Source organism: Epinephelus moara, chromosome 14 (assembly GCF_006386435.1).
Source record: "Epinephelus moara isolate mb chromosome 14, YSFRI_EMoa_1.0, whole genome shotgun sequence".
NCBI lineage: Eukaryota > Metazoa > Chordata > Actinopteri > Perciformes > Serranidae > Epinephelus > Epinephelus moara.
Window position 1 is genome coordinate 9,297,430 of NC_065519.1, and position 24,555 is coordinate 9,321,984.

The following is a 24,555-nucleotide window of genomic DNA, read 5'->3' on the forward strand; positions in this document are numbered from 1 at the left end:
AGTACGTTAACACTCAGACGAGACAGAGCAACGGTGTTTGTTTATGCGTGTGTATTCAGTTGCTGGGACAGTCTTTCTTTTTTTGTCTTAATCTTTGATGGTTTCACTGTAATATACAAGTGGGTTACAGAGTAAAAGCCTCAAATCTGGCAGGGCGCATGTCGTGTGAGCAATGCAGGATGTTGTTGTTGCCGTTGTTGTTGAGGGTTGAATGAATTTCTTCGCATGCAATGCCTGGAGTCTTACTGTAAGTTTCATTTGACAGCCAAAAATCTTAAATGTGCGTTGAGAGGAGGGGTAATGAGTAGCTGGAACGTGTGCAGGGATCAGTATGAATGTTTATCAAGATTGAAATCCAGCTAGTCCAGACTGCCAGCTGTCCTGGTATGTGTTTGTTTACGGTAGGTGTTTAGAGAGATAGTCAAGGCTTTTCCTGTGGACCTTTGGGAGACGGAGGGAGTGTGTCCTGATAGCAGAAAAGAGAAGGAGGAGGAGGAGGGTAGTTTTCTTGCAGCCTGAGCGTTTGGCTGAAGGGTGGAGACTCGGAGCAGCAGTGAGGAGGGAGGCAGGGAGGATCTCAGCTGGAGCAGGGAGAGAGAGAGAAGCATACAGAGAGAGGAGTGTGTGTGGATGTACTCGCCTGCCTCGCTGACTGACTGACTGTGTGTGTGTGTGTTTGTGTGTGACAGAACGAGGGGAGGACGCGTGGATACTACTCCACAGGACTGGATGTGTTTAGCGTCACGGAACGAGACCACACGTACAACAAAAACAGGTAGGGTTTTTGCATTTTGTGTGCGTAAAATTTCTCTGTTTTGATGCCATCTGGGTTAATCGCATCCAAAACAGGGTGTGTTCCAGGGGAGGAGGGGGGCTTTTCATATCCACGCTGTCATTTTGTCAGCGCTCGAGGGGCGAGATTGATGCCTCTGGCTGGTTTACATCATGGAATCCCCTCCTCCCTGTATAATCGCTAAAAACCTCCTTGCTGTCAGGTGAGCTGCTGCTTTTATTTCCCCCCATCTTGCACCTCCCTTCATACATGCATATATGCGAGGGGGAATAAGAGAATGGACTCCCTTCTCTTCTTCCTCCCTCCTTTTTCTTCCCTCAGGATTGGGCAGATCTTATAATGTGGAGCCAGAGGAATTAAGGGCATCTGTTTCAGGGGGATATTTGCACGAGCAGAGGGGATGAAAAAGGGGAGACAAAGGCAGCAGAAAGCCACAGAGGAATCCCACAAGCCTCCTGTGAGGTTTTCTGTCCATTCTCAACTCTCTCGCCCACCATACGATGAGGAGAAAGCAGTCGACCACACACAAGCTCCATGTAGTGGTTGTATCAGGCAGATGGCTGGGAGAGGAGGGGGTGGAGGAGGAAGGGGAGGGGGTGGAGGAGGACGAGGAGTGGGGGTTTGGTGTTTTTATGTTGCTCATAGACAGATACAGTCGCTGGCAGCGGCGTGCACGTACAGGAAAAACAAGAAAATGAACGAACACAACCGTGCTATTTTCCCCACGCTTAGCTCATCACACGAAGGCATCGTCATGTACAACTCGCATTAAATCATCCAATCATGTGCGTTGCGTATCCAGGCCTGTTACAAACGCACACAGAGAGTCAGAATTACGCAAGAGCTCAACGTCCGGCCGTCTCATACTGTATCTCGAGGGCAAGCTGCTCCAAGGCCACAGATTGTTTCACACACATCGATGTTGAGACTAAGAGAGCGGCTCACAAAGTATCCAGTGATAAACAAGAAACATCAAAAACCTTGAGAGTTTAACCGGAGCATGATGTTGAATGTTACAGTCACAGAGCAGAAAGGGAAGAATGATGAGCAGCTGTCCACGCCTTATTGACCACTGTTACCTCTCCACTCTTCTTCTTCCTAAGAAATCCATCCTAGCCTGGGCTGAGTGTCCTGAGAGCATCATTCTTGCTGAAGTCATCTCTATGTGAACCAGCCTTCTCATACTTGTTTCTCAGAGATGTACATGACTGCAGAGGGAAGGTAACACGAGGTGGGAAGGATGTTGTCACACTGAAGGCTTCGACCTTTGTACTCACTGCACTTGTTTGCTTCTCACAGTGTTGATTTTGGGTTTTAAGCTTGTTCAACCGTGCTGTGGTCTGTCAGGGTAGGAGCATTCAGAGCTGTTTTTTGAGTCTTTTTTGGAGAAAGTCCAGTCAAGTTTCAAACCTTGTCCAACCAAGTTTCAAGTCCTTAAATGAAAGTCCAAGTTAAGTCACATGTCTTCAGTCTGTCAGGTCAGAACATGAATATTTTTTCTTTCAGATTTAGTCTTGACTGAATTATTGTGACTTAGGTTGAGGTTTAAAGCCAGTTTCAAGTGTTTAAGCACAAGCCAACCATCAAGTCTTGTCCAACCAAGTCTCAACTAAAGTCTCTAGTTCTTGAAGACATGAGACTTTTTAAACCTCAAGCCAAGTCGTAAGGGAGTCAAGTCTCACAGCTGTCATGTTCAAATGAAGTTCAAGTCTTTATCTTTGTTTTATTATTTAAGTTATAGTATTGACAGCGTACCAGTACTAGAAAGGTATTGTAATACCATGCTATTAAAAATGGTACAATACCAGATTATATTAATACTGGTACTTTAAGAACAGCAGTGCTTCAATAGGAGCTGTGAGTTCCTATAAGTTCCCATGAGTTGCGTCAACGTGCGCCTGCAGGGCAGAGTGTGTGTGCAGCGCTCCCTGTGCTCGACATTAACACTCGCCCGGGGCAAATAAACATGTTTGGCAAGTGAAATGCCTCATGCAGTTGGCCAATAGGGTCACTCAAAAATAAGAGGGATGTTTAATGTCATGATATCTGAAAATAAACTGCGTACTGTATCAGTTCAGCAGAGCTTTTCCAGCTGAGGTGCTTGTGCGAGGCCAGAACTGATGAGAAAAATCTGACAAATTGGACATTATAGAAGTTAATTCAGGGATGGACAATGTCGTGTACGACAGAATGTTACTAATGTCAAATACCTCTGCAACGCAGTGTGCGAGAAACTGAATATATTTGTGCCCAGAAGCTAACCGTTGTGCTGTTCCACCGACGGCTCTGGTGCGATCTGTCGAAAGCTTTGTAACGAACTGTAGTGTCTACTTGAAGACTTTCTTTTTTTCATTTTTCTATCATGATAAATCCGACACTGAATATTATTCTTGGTTATTTACGCATTTTTCCGCCTTGAAAACTGTTGTTGTTGTTGTTTGCTGTCCACTAGCTGCCCATGATGCCTTGGGCTGTCTGTCGACCAATCCAGAGGCTGTGTTCCTGACGTGTTCACCAATCAGAATATTTTGTTCCATTACTTTGTTGTTTATGGTTTTTGCCGCGACATCATTTCAGTATCAGTATCAAGATATTTACTCTAAGTATTATATTGATGTCATAATTTTGGTATTGTGACAACCCTAACTTTGAGTCCCAAGTCTCTTCCAACCAAGTCTTCAGTCAAGTTTCAGGTCTCTGACATCAAAACATGAGATTTGAATGTTTTTGTTTTCAAGTCCCAAGTCAAGTCTCAAAACTGTCCGAGTCAAGTTCCAAGTCCTCATTTTTGCAACTTCTGTCTGTCTCAAGTTTAAGTCTCAAGTCTACCAAAGCTGCTTTGAAGTTTTTATGAAGGAAGGTTTGAGTTTAGTGAAAGTTTTTTCCAACCACGTTCAAATCACAAGGCCTATAGAGCAAAACACGAGACTTGAATGTCTTTGCTTTCAAGTCTGCAGCTCTCACAGCACTCAAGTCCGAGCCTCACGTCCTCTTTTTTGAGGCTGTCTATGACTCATGTGCAGCTCCCAGGTGTCTTAAATCTTAGGTAGTCAGATCTTCCAGCACTAAAGTCCAAGTCAAGTCTCAAGTCAGCATTTTTGTGAAATGTCTGACTTGAGTCCAAGTCTCACGTCTTCACCTCTGGAAGCATCAGCTCCAAATGTTCCCGACAGCTTGGATGTAACTCATGACGAGCAGAACGCTCCCCGAAGCAGATACACTTTCAGTACTTTTCAGCCAAACTTACACATCGGAGAAACAGTCCGAGCAGCAAACTCTCAGCAGAATCTAAACAAGCCCGGATGTTTGTAATATTGTTAACAGCCCAGGAGTCTGGCCGTGTTATCCTTGGCATGCTGATTGATTCCAGAGGAAAAGTATGTTTATCCCTCCTCACTCAAGGCGAATGCAAAAATCCTGCCGATTCCTCACAGTTGAGAAGAGAAGAGAGCTTTAATGCACAAAAACGCTTGGTAAAACTATCATTTGTGACACACAGGGCAGGACGTTAACCTTATAAATTTGGCGGCCACCTCTAAATATGATTTCCAGAGTGGAAAAGAAGCTCCACATGATGGCCGGTTCTCTGCCAAAAGTGGCCAGGGGAATTAAAAACAGCCCTCTCACTCACAGCCAGGATTCACCAGCGTTATTTGGCAGGTGGCTGGTGTTAATTTTCCACCCTGGTCACACAAAAACATGTGGTTTCTTTGTATTCCTCTGAAGTCTGTAGCTGTTCCTGTGACAGCAGTGTCAGGCATTGTTTCTACCCCACTAACCACACTGCTGTTACATAACACACATATCAAAGGTTTTAAACGCGGGTCTTTAAATGTTTGGGGAAAAGAAAACCACTTGGTCACTGCTTTAATCTAACAAAGAAGAAACATGCCGTGCCTTGATCGTTTGATTTAATAAACATAATAGACCACATTTGTGCTCCCTGGAGCAATAAGCCTCCTCCCTGCTGCCTCCTTGACTCCCAGGGGATGCATCATTTCCTGGGCCGCTGCCTTCACCCCTCCCCCCTTCTGGGACCTAGATTAACCCCCCAACACACACAAACATACTTATATACGCACACCCACCACTATCTCGAAGATGGCAGGATGGGCAGGGCATGCTGGGGGTGGCACAGATGTCCGGGCTAATGGAATATTCACGGGTGGTGGTGGTCTGACCGAGAGGCAGCGGCATGAGAAAGCAGAGAGGGAGAGAGTCAGGGTTAATGTACGGTTTAATAGAGGCTAATAGATTGAGAATTAAACATGTTGTGTCAAATCTACTTTGGGGGAAACAATTATGAAACTCATGCAAGTATGTATTATATGCCAAGATTAGAAAGATACTGGGTGATTCATAAGAGAGATTTCTGTATTTGAGTTTTTTCTGTCCTCTTTTCACTGGTTTGAAGTGGGCGGGCTCCTTTGGAAAAAGCAGCCTGATAGTTGGAGCTGAATTAGGATTTCATTTCACTTCATTCAGTCTGACATTGTGTTTATGTTAGGCTATGTGTCGTTGGGAGATTTTGGTTTGATTTGTCCTGACCTGTCAGCAGTGAGTTACAAATCTGTCCCTACTATGTCATTTTCAGTCGACACAAAAGCTGTAGCTTTAGTGGTTTAACGTTTCTCATGACAGTTAAAGAAGAGTGCCAGTTTCAATGTTTTTAATTCTGTAAGATAACTGATAACAACATCTTCACTTGGTACATTCAGGGTGACAGTGACCTCCCCTCACATAAAATAGTATGCTTGCTAACTACGCTAACGATGGATTGTAAATGTGCAACAGCATTTTTTTGCAGGCACAAGGTACCAAACAAAAGATAGAAACTGTGTCACATTTAGGCTAGTTTTGGAGCTGTAAATTCACCACATCTATGCAGAAGGCAGATGATAATGTTATCTTGGAGCGTGACTGGGCAAAGCCTCGATTTAACCAGGCAGCTTCCTGTACCGGAGAGCAGCGTGAGAGCAAGAAGTGCTCACTCTGCAGCTAAATCTGGGGCCGAAACATCCCTAGATGTGCACTGACCAACAAAAAAAATCTCAGTCGACTGAGGGGTCTCCAACTGATGATTCAAATCTTGGACTTTCAGGGGGCAGCCCTAATTTTTTTGTTTGTTTTATCATGAGTGTTGCTAGCTAGTTATGCAGGAAGACAGTGTACCAATTTCTCCAAATTGTGACAACCATCAATGAGCAAAGGACCGGCTCTATTTTTCACGCTGCCCCAGGATAGAAACAGAAAACATGTCAGATAGTTTCTATGCAACTGTACAGATTTTCCAATAATCACAATCTGAAGACAGAAATACATTTGTCTATAGCTATAGATGTGGTTTGTTTTCTAAAGTGACGTAGTATATGAGCTGACTTTGTCAACAGAAGGTGGAGGGGATCATGGATAGCTTGATACCCAGACAAGATGGCGACCAAGCTGTTGACCACTGTTCCAGACCAAAAACAACAAAACTGGTGTTTTTTTAGCGAGTCATTGCAGAATTTCCAGTTGTGACTGTGCCACAACATGATGGTTTTCTAACCATGATCAAGTGGGATTTTTTTTGCCTAAACTTACCACATGTTAACCAAAGTGCTGTTTGAGTGTAAGTTTCAATGTATTCACTAAATGGTAACATACACATGTAAACATATCATTGGTTTGCAGAAATGTACATTTTTTTCTGGCAATTTGTGAGTAGATGCATCAAAATTAGATTAACATGTTGTAAATACAAGATGTAAGGCGGTGATAAGATTTTCCTCTGACGTACACGCTCGTCAACCAATACAAGTTTAGCATATAGCAGGAATAAGATGCTAAGAAATTTATCTCAAGAACACGTTACACGCGGGTTACAGAAGCAGTTCAGTTTTACAGATATTTTGACACAGTAGGACACTGATACAAGTTTACAGAGACAAAAAAAGATTAAAAATTAAATTAAAGTTTAAAAAAAAAAATCAATAAATTGTGGACAGACTTCTACAAAAACATTACTTTGAAAGACGCAAGGATGCAGCTATGAAAATCATTTCAAAAAGAGAAAAGGGGGCACCCAGTAGCTCACTGGGCAGAGTGGGTGCCCCATGCACAAGGGCAGTGTCCTCACCACAGTGGCCATGGGTTTGATTTTAGCTCATAGCCCTTTGCTACATGTCATCCCCCTCTATCCCCCTTCACACTTCAAACTGTCCTGTCATTAAAGGCAAAAAGCCCCCAAAAATATATGAGAATATATAAGAGACAAAAGAAATGCGAAAATGATGAAGAAATCACCTCCACACTTTAGCTACTAGCATACTATTAATAATGAACATTATTTGTCACGTTCCTGCATCAAGTGTAGTGTCATTAATCATATTTCAGAATACGAACCTCCTGGACCGACTATTTCGAGACTAAACTGTTCGATATCCCTGTATAGCTGTTGTGATGTGAGCCTGGAGGTCGGCTCCAGGTCTCTAACAGAAATAGTGATGGAGAAGGACGCTCAGCTGTCACACTCGGCGTCATCTCCCCAGACAATCATTGCCTGACAGCTCTGCTCTCTGTGTCCCATCTCTTTATCTTTGTGTGTGTGTGTGTGCAGAGGGAGGGGTGTCCTTTCTCCTATTCAAGGGCAGGGATCCGTGCTATATTACATTCAATAGTCAATATCCATCTTGATCGTGTTCATTAATAACTCCGGAGGTCAGTTTTATATTACTCCTCCTTTGCTGCGGTCGCTGTGAAAGCCACTCTGGAGGAAGATATTACCGTCACTTCTCGGCCTCTTTCATCTTCCTGATAAACTTTATTCCTATTCATTGATACTGGATCTGTGTAACCTCTCCTATCAATTCATGACTCTGTCAGTTTGGCTGAATGTGCCCTTCACCGCGTCCTGTTTCACGGTGACATCGCAGCCTGTACCTCATTGTCCTATGACACACTGAGAATGGTACAGTCACTTGGTCACACTGTGATGACTGAACTTTCTGCATGCGTGCGAGTGCTTTCGCGTGCTCATGCACCACTGCTGTCTTGTCTTTTAAGCAGTAATAAAAAACAGGCCTTGCATTTTTTGAAAATCCGCAGTGGGGGTTTTTGGTTTTGTAGTAAAACACACAAAGAAGAAATGACTCAGTCAGCACAGAAATGTATCGTGTCAGCTTTTACAGTAACACAGTTTGGGTCAGGAGGGGCTTATAGTGTGTGTGTGTGTGTGTGTGTGTGTGTGTGTGTGTGATAAACAAAGTAGCATCCCAGTTTCTGTTTATTAGCAGGACATGCATTAGCCTTATTTAAAGGGTCATTTCACCCAAATAATGAGGAAACATTTTCTCACTACAGCTAGTGGTATCTACCTATGAACTGAGATGAAGCCAAGGCTCTCGGTTCAAATTGCCTCCACTTACTGACTGTCAAGACATATTTATAGAGTTTAAAAGTGATGGACGTAGCCACAATGACATCACCCATTGGTTTGTGGACTCCTGTTTTGAATCTGGCATTTTAGTTGTTGCCATCTTGGTATTTTGGAGCCAGAGGTGACTGACGTGGACGAGAGGTCGTAGCTGTGGAGGAGTTAAGAGTGGATCTGACTCATACACTGTGGTGATGCCTCACAGACAGTGTGTCACTTAAGTGGCCACGCCCTTCAATATGTCTAACTTTGAGCCTTAAAATTAAAGTTATTTTAAGTTTAATTTAAATTGACCCCCTGTGTAGGTTGTTTTTTACGGGGAAAACAGCTATAGAGTGCCCCAGGGATGACGTTTTTCTGTAGGTGGACACGGAAGTTAGCATCACACTGGTTCCCTTGTCAAAAAGCCAGTGGGATTTTTTCATTGGATTTTGGATTATTGCTAAAAAAAAAAAAAAGCTTAAACAAACAAACTGTTTTCATACTTATACGATTTGTCCAACAAAATAATCTTTACAAATGAGCACCACTCGCAGAAGTAAAAAGCTAACGCTAGGCTATCAACAAACCACCAGAACGAACCTGTAAAGCCGTGTTCTGTGCACTGCGGCATAATGACGTTCTGTAGTCACATTTAGCCTCTTGTTAGCAACCGCCTTTTTTAAGACACAAAAGCCTCAAAGTTCATGAGTGGGGTATTTACTGATGTATTTTATGCTGCAGTACAAAACGCAAAAAAGTCTCTTAACCTTGTGTTAACCACAGACCCAAGAAATCCGTGCATCCCAAAGGTCAACCAACTTACTGAGCTAACATGAGCTTGATTAGCTTGTTAACTACAGCTGATAAAATCTGCTGGTGTCTTTTGTTATTTCAGTCAATAAAAGAGTTCTTGGCTAGACGGTGAATTTGTTTGCATCTGTTTCAAAGATTACTATGGGACCATGTCCACCGAAGTGTTTTTTCCTGAGGCCAGCAAATTTTTAAATTCTTTTAATGGCAGTGCGGTATGTTAACGCAACGCCACAAACGCCAGCAAGGTGCTGTGCGCCTATTCTGCACTGAGCATTACATGTGTAGGTAAAACGCTGCACTTGTCACTGTCACTTTTTACCCAGCTGTCCAATCACAGTGGAGGAGGGGCGAGACCAATGCCAAGTGCTGAACAAAAACAACAATGGAGGAGGAATTCATGTTAATAGACTGTATATATGTTTATGTATGTTTCCTCTTATAAACCCAAACAGACTGGCAGGTTATGTACTTTCTCCGTACACCCTTCAGCCTTCCCTACATCCAGAGCAAAGGCCAGAGCAAGTACTCTACCTTGTGCCAACATTTTTATTACCACAGGTATTCCGTATCATAGCAACCAGACACAACCGAAGCATCCCAGTTTAAAAAATCGTTGCTCCTCCGAAGCGCTCTCAAGCACTGGGCATTTTCTGAAGGAGCGCCTAGCTAAAAGTTTTGAGTAGTGAATCTGCCACTATTGTCTTTGAAAACTTGACACGCATAGCAACAGTAACTAAGGGGGGCGTGGCTTTGTGGCCCTCAAAACATAGCCTCTGTTATCTCTGAGCAGGGGTCCCATCCTGCCTCCTCGCGTCCCTGCAGACCCTTGCAGGTTAATCAGTGGCTCTCCAGGGTCCAGATGGCTGAGCTGGGGACAGATTTTTAATTACCACGCTCTGATTTCACACCCTTGGCATCACAGAGGACAGAACACTCCCTGCCTGGCCGCCTTAATTTATCTCTTTGGATGGTGTAGGGGAAAAAAAAGACAATGATAAGGTGTGTGCAGAAAGAGGAAGGGGTAGAGCCGAGCTGAGAGTCAGCGTGTGTGGGAGTGCATGAGAGATCATCACTCTCGACAGGCCAGGAATTATATTTTCCTCACCAGGATGTTTCCTGCGGCGCTTAATCACCCTTTAAGTCAACGACACCCGCAGTCGAGCATCAGCTATAATCACATCTGTGGAGGGCCTCGTCACGAACATAGACCCCCCGAAAACCCGGAGGAAGGGGTTCAAAAACGACTCCAAATGGCAGGGGAAGGATGGCGGAGGGGGTCAGATTGATTTGGTGGTGTTAGCAGCAGGACGGAGCGTGCTGGGGGTGTTTCAGGCCCATCACTGAACACCTGTCTGCCACAGAGGGAGGGATTAGAAGCAGAAGGCTCGAACACAGGAGAGAAATGGATCACCAGTCACGTCCCATGATGCACCTTTTCTGTCTTACAGTGCAGTTCAGTTCAAGATGCTTCACTGGCATAAAAGTAGGGAGCAATATTGCCAAAGCATTAAGATAAGTTTTAACACTGTGTGTCTCTCACTGCTGCTCTGCAACATAAATATGATGACACAAACACTTCACAGGGAAATCAAATTCAGCAACATTTTTTTAAATGTATTTTTTAAGAACAATCGGCGTTCTTGCCCTCTTTTGCAGCGTACAGTAAACTGATCTAAGAGTGGAGACAAAAACAGAAAGTAGACAGTGAAAGATGTGTAGAGTGCCGTCAGGACTTTGACACTTTGGTGCTGCTTCAGTACACAACTTTTTAAATATCGCAGTACTCATTTTTAAAGCTCCATCTTCTCGGATCAGCTGCAGTAATCAAATCTAAATCCTTAACCTAGATATATTGCCTCCTTGATCAAGTTAAAGAAGCTCTGACATTATCATTTATTTTGAGTCGTTTTCTGGCCACCTGGTGCCAATATGCTCTCTCTTTCAGCTCTGTTTTTGGTCTCCACCCACTCCCATCAAAAACGTCAGGCTCTTCATCACCTCTTCAGGTCAGCTTAAGGAAAGTTTTACAAATATAAAACCTCCATGGATCAAAAAATCATAACAGAAAGAGCCATAATTTACCTTGTTTGCAGTTCGAGGTCTCCTGTTAACAGTTTTACAGACGTCTCTTTTATAAAAGGTAGTCGATGAGGAAATGCTTTTTGAGCCCCAGGGGAATTCATTGCTGCAGTACTGCGAGTGGCCACTGGGAAAATTGTAAGCAAGGCTAAGCGGTGTTCCTGGGGGCCTTTCCTGAGCAGGTAGAACAGTGGGTTGTTTGAGTTTAATGAACCAAAACAATAATTTTAGGTTGTAAAACCAAAACAATGGCTAAAAGACACCGAAATACCTTGTAGAGTTGAGAGGAACTGCAGAGTTGAGTAACGTCTTTCACATCATCGTATCCTAATACAACGGTTTGTATGATATTTTATGAAAATGCACGACAGTTCATATGATATTCAAGAAATTAGCGCCCCACAAATGGCGTCGTCACATTACAAGTTACGTAGGCTAGGTTTAGCCAAGTAAAGTTATGTAGGTTAGGTTCAGGAAAAGAAACCAGGGGATGACGTACCTTAAGATAACTCAAAGTTTCACACGAGACATGAACAGAATGCTCCTGGGGGCAACTCTTGTGTCTATGACCCATCCATCAACCCCAACCTTTGGCGGACTTTCACTCTTTGTACTACTTCCTTCTTTACCCCTGTCAGCTCATTGGTCACTTGCTTGCAGACGTCTGGATTACATTGGTTTTACACAAATGACTGGCTCATGATGACGTGTTATATAGGAATTGTGGTGTATTGCTTTTCCTAGGTATATGTACAAACAGTGCATTTGATGGGCTTTGAACACAAATCGCATATGTTCATTTTTTCCTGTTTACAGTTTTACATTTCCTGATATGTTTTTACAGGCAGCCTTTGGTTTACATAACATTGTTTTTAATGTTTAAATCAGTTATCAGAATCTCAAAACTCTTGACTTGCGTAATCCAACCAGATTGAGTTTAAAATGTAATGCACTGCATTACCTCTCACGGATTCTGTAACATTGACAGAAATGAATACAGACTGCTGTCTGAAGTGATTGATAACATTCAGGCAAGTTTCAGGAGTGTACTAAAATATTTTTATATTGTATGGAAATGATTATAAACCAGGGGTTGTCTGCAACAGTAGACACAATACATCCATGTTTCTAAAACACAGCAACATGTCCTGTAAAACTGTTAGCTTTAATATAAAGTGTTTTATAGTAAAAAGCAAGAGCGAGAGTCCTTTCACCAGTCAGCACAAACTGTGTGAACTCAAATGATAAAACCTTTATCTATTACATGTATAACCAGCAGCACACAAACAGCAGATGACTGTAGCTTTCGTTGGAAACTCCCAGATGTAAATGTGTCTCTGATGTGTGATGAGCCGGACACTGTAAGTGTTACAGTTACAGGTTATGTGACTCTCACTGTTTACAGTCTGTCAGCTGGAAAGGTAATGTCAATAAACCTGTGTAGTTGTTCATGATATGTTTACATATGAACTGTCTGTGAGACTCCTGAAGACTCCAGTGTCTCTCTGGTGACATTTTAAAGGAGTGGTAATATGTTAGTCGCCAACGAAATGTGAGCAGATGCTTTCATTTCTCTTCCATTTGGGACATGAAACTTTATATACTGAGTGTTCACAACATGATTGATGAAAAGATTATTTTATAGTTTCTCTGGCAAAAGAGACCGAATGGAGAGTATGAAGCCTTAGTGCATTTCTAGCACTGACTGAAATATGTCCTGAGCATCATTTATTGAAGGTACTAAATGCTGCAGCAAACATCTGGTGCGTTGTACTTATTTTTTGATCAGACTTAAATCAAAAGTTTGCTAATTTTAGATTACTTTAGACAGGTAAAGTCCTAATATGGTTACTTGTGTTAAGACATTTGACTTTGGCACATTTTTAAAACCTTCTCCCCAGGATTTAAATGTATAAAAACAGATGCTTTTGTCTCGTGAAGCGCCCCAGCTAAGTCAAAGAATCCCTGCCCTGATAAAAGTGATTATACAGCTTGCATTACACGGAGTAACAGTGTAGATTAATGGCTCCAGTGAATCAGGAGAGGTGACTGCACACTAAGATCTGCTCTTCTTTGCTTTGTTTTTTAAACTCTAAGCAGTTTCGACGCTGCTAAAACCCTCTGGCTCAGGGTTTTCGGCCGCTGCTGGCAAGCTTTTTGTTAATGGATGCCTTACTGTATCGTTGCTTTAACGTTGCACGCTGCCGTGATTTACAATGGGTGGAACTCCCTTCCTCTGCAGATCTGCTCATACAGTGTAATTGGCCCATTTATCAGAAGCAGCAGAAAACCAAGCTGCAGAGTCGCAGATACATCAAGAATGAATCTGTTGGACCAGAGGAAGAGGAGTGGATAGTGAGGAAGAGGAGGAGAGGTGAATGGGTCGGCACCTACAGAAGCTCAAATTAAAGGAATAGTTTAACATTTTGGGAAATACACTCCTTTGCCAGAGTTAAATGAGTAGATTGACAACACTCATGTTCATCTGTTCAATATAAAGATGGAGCTATAGCAGCTGGTTAGCTTAGCTTAGCTTAGCTTAGCATAAAGACTGGAAATGTTGGAGAACAGCTAACCTGGCTCTGTCCAAAGGTAACCTAACAGCACTTCTAAAACTCATGACACTATGACAAGTTGTGGGGGGGGTTTTTTCAGTCGGTGGGTTGCTGCTGCTTCTCGCTGTATGTGGTTATAAGTTTGGTCTTAAATTTCATCTAAAGTGGTATTAAAAAGGTCTGACTGTAGCTTCATATTTGACAGACAGAGAGTGAGAGTGGTATCGATCTTCTCATCTGACTCTTGGCAAGGCCGTTAATTAATCTGCAAATGTCGAACTATTCCGTTAAGATCACGACAGACTCCAAATGATGTCATCAGTGCAAGATGGCAGCACCCATATCCGGGATATTTTGGCTTAATTTTTGTACAGTTGGAGGAAGTGGAGAGGCGTTGTCCATCTTTATGTGCTGTCATTGATTTGCAGTCTTTATGCCAGGTAAGCTAACTGGTTGCTGCTGGTAGCTTCATTTTAAGCTGACAGATATTAGAGTGGTATCAATCAGCATATTTCCCAAAATGTTTAACTGTTCCTAATTTGTCCTCTCATTACGATTAACGCATTTCCCTGTGTAGTTTGTTGTGGTGTCTCCTCTGTGGAGTTTGTAGGAGCGAGCTGTGACATTCTGACACACGGTGATCAGAGGACACCAGACTTATCAGAAACGCAGGAATGGAAAAAGCTTCAGCATCTGATTCTCATTCTTCTCTCCAACCTCTCTTTATCTCCTTTTGTCTGTTTGCAGAGAGTTGGGCAGGCACAAAGTGCTGACTGAAGTGCAGGCAGACACCAGTGCAGAGTGCGGAGGAGTTAGCAGACAAGGTAAGTTAAGACAAAAAGGGGGCGGCACTGTAGCATGATAACATCAGCCAGTTTCATAATATTACACCATGAGTGGTATCACAGCTTCCACAGAGTTGTGGACAGTTGAGGCCTGTGTCCATCTGAATATTTATCAGTGCCTGTTGGTATGTCACAGTTATCAGTATGTTAACACTATGTGCAGCATCCCAGGGTGGTATTTTGGGATGCTGATAGGTAGGAAGCACACGTGGTTTCATATTTACAGATGAGCAGAGTAGAAGCAGTAAAATTATGTCCCATAACAGAAAACATGACAATCAGAAAAGCTCCCGGAGCTAAAAGACAAGACAGGAAACAATCTGCTGTCTTTATTGTTCACTTTCAGTAGTCTTTAAGGTAGCAGCTATTCTTCCAGGAGTCGACACATGCATGGACGTCCTCCACATGCAACCATCTCCTCACCCCTCCCTCTCCAGATATGAAAATGTCAGGGTGGCATTTTCGCACGCTCCACCAACAATAACCAGGAAAATGACTTTGTAGACACAGTGACAGCTCTGCTAAATCTTTTATGTCCTGCCTTTCTTTGCGTTTTCACAGCCAAGTGAAAATATAAGTGACCTAAACACAAAATGAATGCAGGTGTCATTTAGATGCGGCAGAGATCTGAAAGTTATTTAGGTTTGGTCTTTTTATCCATGCTCACAGCTCTTGGGATGGCAGTGTTAATCTGTTAGCTGCTAACATGCTAAACTAAGATGATGAAAACGGTAAATATTACACCTGCTAACATATGAGCATGTCACTGTCATCATTGTAAGCATGTTAGCATGTTGGCATTAGCATTAAGCTCAATGCTAAAGTACAGTCTCACAGAGCTGCTAGTGTGACTTTAAGCAGTGTGAAGAAATTAATTGTCTCTTAAATACTAGTCTTTAATTTCCAAAGAGTTTAGCTCTCTCAAGGACACAATCAAAACTGGGTATTTCTTTCCGTCGTCTTCCAGCCCCTTGAGACACCGTTTTCCATCTGCTTTAATGGTATTTATTTAGAACATCATCTCTCCCCATCATTTCCACTCAAACTGGGCTATTGTGTCACATTGTCTGATTGTTTTTGTAAAAAACAGAGCTCTACTTCTCCTTAGACATCCCAGAAACCTTAAAGAGTGACATGTCTCCCTATCAATAGTCTGGTGATATATACGCTGGCCTGTTTTGACAGCTCCCCTGAGTGTTGAAACAATATTATGGCCTCGATATGAAAGAACGCCACAGACTAATTTCTACTTGTCAGTCACACCTTTGTAGTAAATCTCTGGCCTGTTTTTATTTCAGTGAAGGACAAAAGTGTACAAGATAATTGTACACATGTATTATTAACCTGACATAAAATACAATGTACTGGACAAATCTGTCTGTGATTGCAGGATATTGTAGGAAAGTTGTCGACGCATTGGTTCCACAGAGGGACACCAGATTAACCCCACAAAAATACCATTATGTTAGACCCAGGTGTCCGTAGATGTGTACACGGTCTGGAGTCCCACAAAATTAAAACAAATTCTTTATTACTTTTTCTATAATGGCTCTTAAAATATTATTACAAGTGTCCAAAAGCGAGCAGTAACCAGAAGCCAGTAGCCTCTGCAATAAGGAATATAATAAGGAATTATTCATTTATTCTCTGTATATCTTATATTTATATTTTGCAAATTGTTTTTACTTTTTACTTTTTGATACCATGTGTGCTCTTTACCCTGTGTGCTGCTATCCAATGCTGCTGGAATCTTAATTTCCCTGAGGGAGTCTTCCCAAGGGATTAATAAAGTTCTGTCTAATCTAATCTAATCTTATCCAAAAAGAATCAGTACAATTTCACGGGGGAAAAAAAGCAATTTTTTTAGTAAGATTTTTGAAAAATGGCAGTAAAATGTCAGAAATTCTGAAAAATGTAAGTAAAATGTTCAAAAAAAAAAAAAAGTAAAAAAAAAGTAAGTAAAATAAAAATATTTTAGTAAAATATCAGAAAAGTTTAAAAATATTAGTAAAATGTAAAAAAACTGATGTTTTTTTTTTTAAAGTAAAATGTCTAAAAAGTTTTTAGTAAAATTTACAAAAATTTAAGAAAATGTCCAAAAAGTTTTAAAAAATATTAATTAAAAGATATTAGTAAAAACTTCAAAAAAATATTCAGAAAATATCCACTTTTTTAAGTTTAATTTTTATTTTAGTTATTTATTTATTTATTTATTTATTTTGCCTTTTTTTTTTAGAACGAAAAAAAATATCAGGAAAAGAAATCGTAAAATGTTCAAACAATTATTTAAAAAAAAAAAAAAAAACTGTATATAGTGATTATTTCCTTTGTAAAGACAGGGCTTACCACCTACTTTTCTATTCCAACTGATTTCATTGCAACAAAAAAAAGGTTTTGTTTTTTGATTCCCACCTGAATTCAAACACCCTAAAAGGTTACACAGTCCTCAGAGTGAGAACATCCAGGATCCGTCAGCTGCAGTGTCTATAAAACACAGTGTTTATGTTACACTGTTAATACTGGGCAGTCTGCGGCACGTTGAGCTCATAAATCCTCTTCAGATTGTCGTTTGGTTTGCTCTGACACCGGGTCGAGTTTTTCCAGCCCGGTTCAGAGGAAATGTGTCCGTCCTAAAAATGTGTGAATAAAGTTAAAGTTGTGGAATTTCACTTCAACATTTGTTTAAAACTGTTTCCAGTGACTCTTAAACTGACAGCGGATTATATACAAGTCTATGAGGTAGAAACTCTCCACATCTATTATCCCTTTTGTTTTGAGTACAACATGGACAGAATCTCTCACTGTAAATGTGGTCATTCTCAGTAAGCCCAGTGAGGTAGTGATGATAAGAAGGGATGTAACTGTCTTTTATCAAACAAAATGATCTAGCTCTAGCTTACTAAATGTAGTGTGAACCAATAGTGTAAACCCATTAATGTTAATGTTAAGATTTATAAGTTTACGCTGTTGGTTCGATAAAATAAATAAAAATCAAACGACTAACTGCATGTGGAATTCCCAGTATTAATCACTTTTAATTAACTGTAGTGCGTCAGTGACCCAAAGCTGCTGTTCTGGCAGGTTGCAAGGGTACAAGTAAAGAGAGCAGAGGGAAAAAAAGATAAAATAGAGACAAAAAAAACAGGTATGTTATCTAATTTTGTCAGATTCAGCCGGTACACGTGTTCACAGACACTCTTGCGAACAGTCAGACACTAATAAATCTAATTACCATGTGAAACAAACAAGCTGTAAGCAGTGACCCTGCACAGGTTTTAATTGATGATCAGGTCATCGGGGTCGGGGCTGGTGTGACAGCGGCAGTTCACCGGCTCGATGAGCAGGTGTGCCACCGTGGACCATCAATATTCATGCTGAGCTGCAGCACCTCGCTGAGATCAGTCTTAACCCCACACTGAGTCATACCACAGTGCATACAGACGGAGGACGGAGGGGGGAGATTGATCACACACCAAGGAGGACGCTGTTTTAAAGCACCCACAGCTTGATCCATTTAATCAAAGAGGTTATAAAAGACACGGGAGCATCTGAGGACACGGGCCTAAAAACTGTCTGGTGAAAAATTAAAGGAAGAACCTGGATAAAAGAAACATATCAAACGCAAACTGATCGGCTGAGTGCTGAAAATGGAAGGTGTCTTGTTTTGACACATTTCTGACTCCTTTTCAACTTCTTCATGATAAAAGTAAACTTGTATTTCGCCATTAAATGCTTTTAATGAGAAGCTGCAGCAGTAGGAAATGTTCAGTTTGCATTAGCAGTAACTTAATACAGTGCTCTGCAGATACTGAGCATCATCGATGAATATCTTGTCTTGTAAAATGTCTGCTATGATCAGTCACTCCGGTGTTGTCACTAGTTTATTATCTGGTGGGAAAACATCCTTACTGTGGCATCCCTCATCAAGTTATACTTTATATACTATTAAAAATAAATGTACAGGCTCTGCAGAATCATTTCAAAATGATATGTATTAGGTTTTGGATTTTAATTATTGATGCATTAATGTATACATCACTTTAATGTTGCAGCTGATCAGTACTGTAGTCTGTAGTTTATTAGTTGAATTATATTTTATTATATTTATTCATAATCTTAATATGCAAAGTAACTCAACCCTTTCACCTGTCGTGGACAGCTATTTAAAAGCCATTTTCTTGTATCTGCCTGGGTTTTAAGTCACTACAGTGGACCCTAGTGCGTCATGCCATACATGCCATACACTGCCACCCACTGGCCAGGTGTTGTCAGTGCAACACAAATCTCTCAAAACCAAGATGGCTGACAGAATGCAAGAAACGTTGTGCAGCTCAAGAATATCTTGCCAATGCTTTTATAATAGGAGATCCTGGCAGGTAAATAAAATCTGGAACAATAAAGTAGCATCTAAGGAGTTATAGAGTTGTTTAATTTTCTAAATATTGATTATATGTTGTGAGGAAATTAAAATTAATCATCTGTCCACTAAAGTGGGCATCATGTATCGCTGGATATATTTCAACTACAATCAGTACTATCACTGCAACTTTGTTGTTCTTGAAAATACTTCATCTGCAGTGACTTTTTTGGCTGTAAATCAATTGATTTGTGTTTTTAGAAGGTAATGTACAGTTTCTGTTAGTTTGTTAAAAACTGAACACACTAGTTAAACAGCATTAATTTTCTTTTATGTCTCACATAATGTATATATTTTTATTTTTTATTTTTAAATTGCAACGCTTGCTGTCCACCAGAGTGGACATGTGAAAAACTCCTTGAGAAATGCATGTTTAAAAAGAGGAATAAAATAAATCTTGACTGAGGTCGTAATAATTCATACATGAAAGGGATAAGTTTAAATCAATATAGTGAAGTTAAATGTTTAATATGTCCCTCTGAAAAGTAGAAGTTTAAAGTAGCAGAAAAAGAAATTACACAAGCAAAGTACAAGTACTTTAAAATTACACTCAGTACTCAATTGAAGTTGGAGGTCATAGCCAGGAACTGTGCAGATAGAAGTTGGACGGGACTGTGTGTTCGACTAAAAGACAGAAGTGCATGTAATAAACAACATATGCTCCTGAGACCCGAACTTTTGTTTGGTTTACTTTTTTAATTCCTCCCAGGTATTTGGGATCAGTAGGACCTGATAAGTGTAAAAAACTAAACATTGTCAGCACTAATAAAGTCCTAATGTCCTCAAACAAGTACTTCCTGTCTGTCTTAGCTTGTTACTGTTGCTGAAATTGGTCATATTTATTAATCATAAATAAACAAGTTTCAACCATTAAATGTGATCAGGTTTTGGACCTTGTCCACTGTTGACTTGGCAGAAATGGCTGCCATCTTGTTTTCACTTGGCATCCCCCAGAAGCCAACTGTCATGCTGCTCCGGTGTGACTGTGTCGCTTTCAGATGCTTTGTAATCCAGCTGTGAACTGCCGTGTCTTTTTTGGAGACTTGGAAATTTAAAATAATAAGTCCAACATTGACCGTCTTCTGTGACCATGTATCAATTTTTTTTTAGTTGAAAACAGCTACTGTTGCCGTTAGCCGTCCTGTTAGCTCTTTTAGCTCTGTTTCTGACTGTGTGGTTGGGGGAAGTTTGCTCACAGAAAGTCCCTCTTGGTCAGGTTTAGATTAAAGATTATGGTTATTGGTTTAAACTGAAAAGACTGAAGGCTAACCTCTCCCACATCCCTGTATGGCAGCTCTGATCTGAGATGCACTGCGCATTTTATCACCTGTTTATTCTAAATGGTTATCATTGATGTTAGAATGCCCCCTAGTGGACACCATGTACAACAACCACATACTGACAGGCACTGGCAATGCACAAGCCTGTGTAAATATTAATAATGGGCTGAATTTTAGCATTTAAATATTTGACTATAATTTTAATATTAGAATAATTTTACTACAGTGCTGTGATAAATGTACTTAGTTACTTTCCACCACAGTAAAGCTGTGTGTGTTTCACAGTAACAGGAACAGAACTGCAGATGAAGCATGTTTGAGGCCTTGTACCATCTGCTGCCTGTGAGGTGACCTGTCTCACCTCAGATCAAAGACAATCAATTCATTGATTTATCGTCCTTCACATGATGCAGAGGGAGGACACTGTGCTCTTGTGACACAGTGACTAAGAAATGATGACCAGTATGAGCAGGCTCGAAGAAACTCACCATTACCAGAGCAGCATTTAGAGTTTTTCTTTTCTTCTGAAAGCAGTCATGTTCGTTATCTGTTTATCTGTTTTAAATACGGTGCTGGACAAAGCACTGCCCCCTCACTCTTCTCCCACAGTCCCCTCCTCCCCCTCACTGTCATGGGCTGCCTAGCAACTGACACCATAAATAATATGCCTTTGTCTGTGGTATGTGTGTGTGTGTGTGTGTGTGTGTTCACAGGCATGTGATAATCAACAGGGTATCTGTTACTAGCGCTCCTCTTTGCATGCCTGCTATATTATAGCGCTGGTCTTCATCAGCGGCACGCCGTGGGTCAACTACAGTGTTCGGGATGTTTGAATCTCTGTGTCGTCTTCTGTGCAGGCAGAGCACACGAGACCTGACTGACAGCGCCCATGGCGAGCAATAACACGGCCAGCATCGCACAAGCCAGGAAGCTGGTGGAGCAGCTGAAGATGGAGGCGAACATCGACAGGATAAAGGTGAGCAGACACACGTCACTGAGGAACCGACTTTGCTGGTGGATTTTGGGTTTCTGTTTGTGCCTGTTCGGGAGTAGAATCAACTTCCATGAACTTTACTGAGATACTGCAGCCAGTGTCGGGCAAGTTACTTATTACACTACTATTTTAAGAAAAATGACCTCAGAGGAACTAATGGGCATTATAAATGGATGAGGGTCAAGTTGTGTCACAGCAGGTGATCAAAGCTCAGAGGCTCCACTTCATTACGGTTCATTTCAGATCCAGTGCTGCAGGTCCGACCCATTCATGCGTTCACTTACAGTGGTTACCACTTTGGATTAAAGTCCACTGCTTATATTAATGATAGCATGATGATATACAACAATTAGATAACCTAGACCGTTTAGAATAGATGAATAGCCTGGGACGCAGGAGGGTCAGGCAGAGGATCAAAATCTGATAATCAGTGGCGTCCTGAATGTTTTATGAACAGCCCCGGACTCTTTTAGTGGCTTTACGCTCAGAGGGAACTCATTCAGCGGCTCCTCTGGCAGCAGCACAGCGTCTCTCCCTCTCCTCTCTCGCCGTGCACACAGGAGTCGGTGTCGTTGTGGTATCATAACAGCCTGTCACAGGTTACAGTGTGATGATTAGAGGAGAAATGGCAGAGCATAAAGGTCCAGGTGGAAAAAAAAACAACTTAATCATTTAGGATTTTACTAATCTGTTGATTCATATAGATCCCAGGGGACATTTTTTTGTATTTGGGAGCTGTTTAAATGTGTAATTTGTGTTGAACTATTAATATTGTATACAGAATCTGAATCTCACTCTGAGTGGGGTGTGACTAGCCTAGCTCAGCATTAAGACTGGAAGCAGGAGGAAACAGTTACAGCATGTTACCCCTCCACTTTTCTGTTTGTTCATGGACTAAAGAAAACGAGATAAAACATGTTAATGAGTGAGCATCAGATGTATTGGTAGGTGTGTGTTGTTACCTTTGGACAGAGCCAGGTCAGCTGTTTCCCTCTGCTTTTAGTTGGTAAGCACATGAGAGTGTTATCAGTCTTCTGGAGAAGGGACACACCTTAATGTACTGTTATTAGTCACACTTGTGCTTTATCGACGATGACGCGTCAAACACCTGAACCTTCACACAGGTAAATGTTTTTAAAACGAGGCCTGCACCCTCCTGCAGTGTTTGACAATACTGTACATTTAGGTACATAAATGTTTGTTGGTTAAATATGTGTTTAGCTTATCTTAGTGTGCAGATTGGTGGAACAGCCTACCTGACTCTGTTTGATTTCAATGGGTAACTTTGGTGTTTTTCAGTCTGGACCCTAATTTCCCACTTTTTGTGTCTAAGTGTGACTAATGGGAACAATAAGTTTTGAAACTGGTCCAGTGTTGAGTGAGAGCAATGCAGCCAGCAGCAGCGAAACAGGCTGCAATGTAACCAGTTAGGGCTTGTTCACATCGTCAGTTTACATCCACTAAAAGTGTTTTTGCCACTAACAGACTTTAGCTTTAGCTTCTAACTATCTTTGTCTTTTTAACCTGTTGTTGCTGCTGAGTCAGTTTGACATCCTGGATATATCCTTCAAACACAGACTGTAGACGCCTCTGTCTGCTTCTCTCTGGAATCACTCTTTCATTTTTCCAAAAATATGATAATGTTTCTTCAGGGAGTGCAGTTTGGTACAGTGTGGGCTCCATGCTTACTCTGACAGCTTGTCGGACCATCACAAAGGGGCGGGGCTTAGCGAGAGGTCAATTGCCCACATGAACTTTATTACAGCCTGTCTCGCTGCTGTCCTGCTCAATCATGGACTAATTATCTCTATAATCTATAGACTATAATCTCCATTAGTCACTGAGACAGAAGAACATGGGAAAATAGGGTCCAGGTCCAGCTACATATTTACCATACAGGCATGAGAGTGGTCAATCCTCTTATCTAACTCTGGGAAAACAAGTGAACATTTCCCCAAACTTCTTTATTTTTATCATTGTACACTGACATGTTGTATATGTGTATCTGTTTAATCACAGGTGTCAAAAGCAGCAGCGGACCTGATGTCATACTGTGAAGCTCATGCCAAAGAGGACCCTCTGTTATCGCCCGTGCCAGCGTCAGAGAACCCGTTCAGGGAGAAGAAGTTCTTCTGTGCCATCCTGTAAACTCGGTATGGCCCTTCAGCAGTCTGCTCCGTGTGGGACTTTGAACGTGGACGTTCAAAATACGTAGAAATCTTCTAGTAGGAGGGCACGGCGATTATTGCCCCCCCTTTGTCGAATGGCACGTAACGAGTGCGAAAATTAAAACCCACAGAGTTTACATGTAACCATTAAAGGGGTTGTGATTGTGATTTGTTGAGGGGTGTTGCAGCATGTTGAAGGGGTCTGTGCTTTTAGATGACACTAAAGGGGTGATGATGATGATGATGTGTGATGATAACCTAGAGACGTGACGGACAACCAGTCAACCTACCAAGTCTTCAGGTTGTGATGTGTACAAAACAAAAAAAATAGATAAAGTGAGAATAAAAATATTTTGTGGTTCTTTTTGGGACTTCCTCTGTTAAATGGTTTGTGGGTGGGCGGAGCAACGTAGGACAGCAAACTAAAATACGCCTACCACTAGACGCCACCTGATTATTGGAATGTTTTTTAAGTTTATGTTTATTTCAACTTTACCTATCACCTAGATATCTTTCTATAACTGTACGTGCAACAGCTCTCTTTTGTTTTTACACCAACAGGTTAGTGAAAGCTTTTTTAAATGGGATGTTTGAAACATTCGATTCTGTGATTCTTCTTTACCTGTCTGAAAAATCTGATCTCTATGTATCAACATCTATCCGGCAAATGTGATGCAGTTTGTCTCCTTCAGATACAGAACCCTCTTTCTACTGTTTGTATAAAATAACTAGCAAGTAAACTGTGCTGTGCTGTGAGTTCTGGATGTTTGTGTTTGTGTCATTAACTATTGCATGAAACAGACAAACAGTCGTCTTTATTTTCTTTCATGTGCAGATTGTGTGAAACAGGGCGGCCTCCGTCAGGAAGTGCCAAAACATTAAAAACAAGAATGATTCAATACAGACTCAACCAGGCCGTCTCTCACATATAAATAACACTGGGGACAGGTTTAAAGCTGGGGTAGGCAGAACTTGACCGAATTTAAAAACACACCTAGCTCTCCTCTCTCTGTCCTAAGCCCCTCCCATCAGACGAACACAAGCACATGCTCACACTTCATACAGTAACAGCGTTTTTTTATAAATTGATTTATTCATCTTAACTCACTGTTCAGTTCTCTCTCTGTGTATCAGGCCACAGAGAGACAAGAACTAGCTAGCTACCACACCCCGCAGACCCTCCACCTCACTCCCTGGAGCCTGGTCTCACTCCCA

The 24,555-nt window shown here is 41.4% G+C and overlaps 1 protein-coding gene across 2 annotated transcripts; it reads left to right on the forward strand.

The window, feature by feature from the left end:
- The first annotated feature begins 535 nt into the window (after positions 1-535).
- Positions 536-24,096, forward strand: LOC126401103 (guanine nucleotide-binding protein G(I)/G(S)/G(O) subunit gamma-2). Of its 2 annotated transcripts, XM_050062198.1 has the most exons (5): positions 536-775; positions 1,897-2,024; positions 14,384-14,460; positions 21,036-21,154; positions 23,192-24,096. In XM_050062198.1, the coding sequence occupies exons 4-5, from the start codon at positions 21,068-21,070 to the stop codon at positions 23,318-23,320; spliced, it is 216 nt and encodes a 71-aa protein (XP_049918155.1). In that variant the 5' UTR covers positions 536-775; positions 1,897-2,024; positions 14,384-14,460; positions 21,036-21,067; the 3' UTR covers positions 23,321-24,096. The 2 variants fall into 2 exon arrangements, with proteins under 2 accessions (XP_049918155.1, XP_049918154.1); XM_050062197.1 differs by lacking the exon at positions 1,897-2,024 and having other exon boundaries at positions 537-775.
- The last annotated feature ends 459 nt before the right edge of the window (positions 24,097-24,555 follow it).

Coding starts and splice junctions, on each gene's coding strand:
- LOC126401103 (XM_050062198.1), top strand. CDS start 21,068: ATGGCGAGCAATAACACGGCCAGCATCGCACAAGCCAGGAAGCTGGTG. Junction 21,155..23,191: donor CGAACATCGACAGGATAAAG/GTGAGCAGACAC, acceptor GTTTAATCACAG/GTGTCAAAAGCAGCAGCGGA.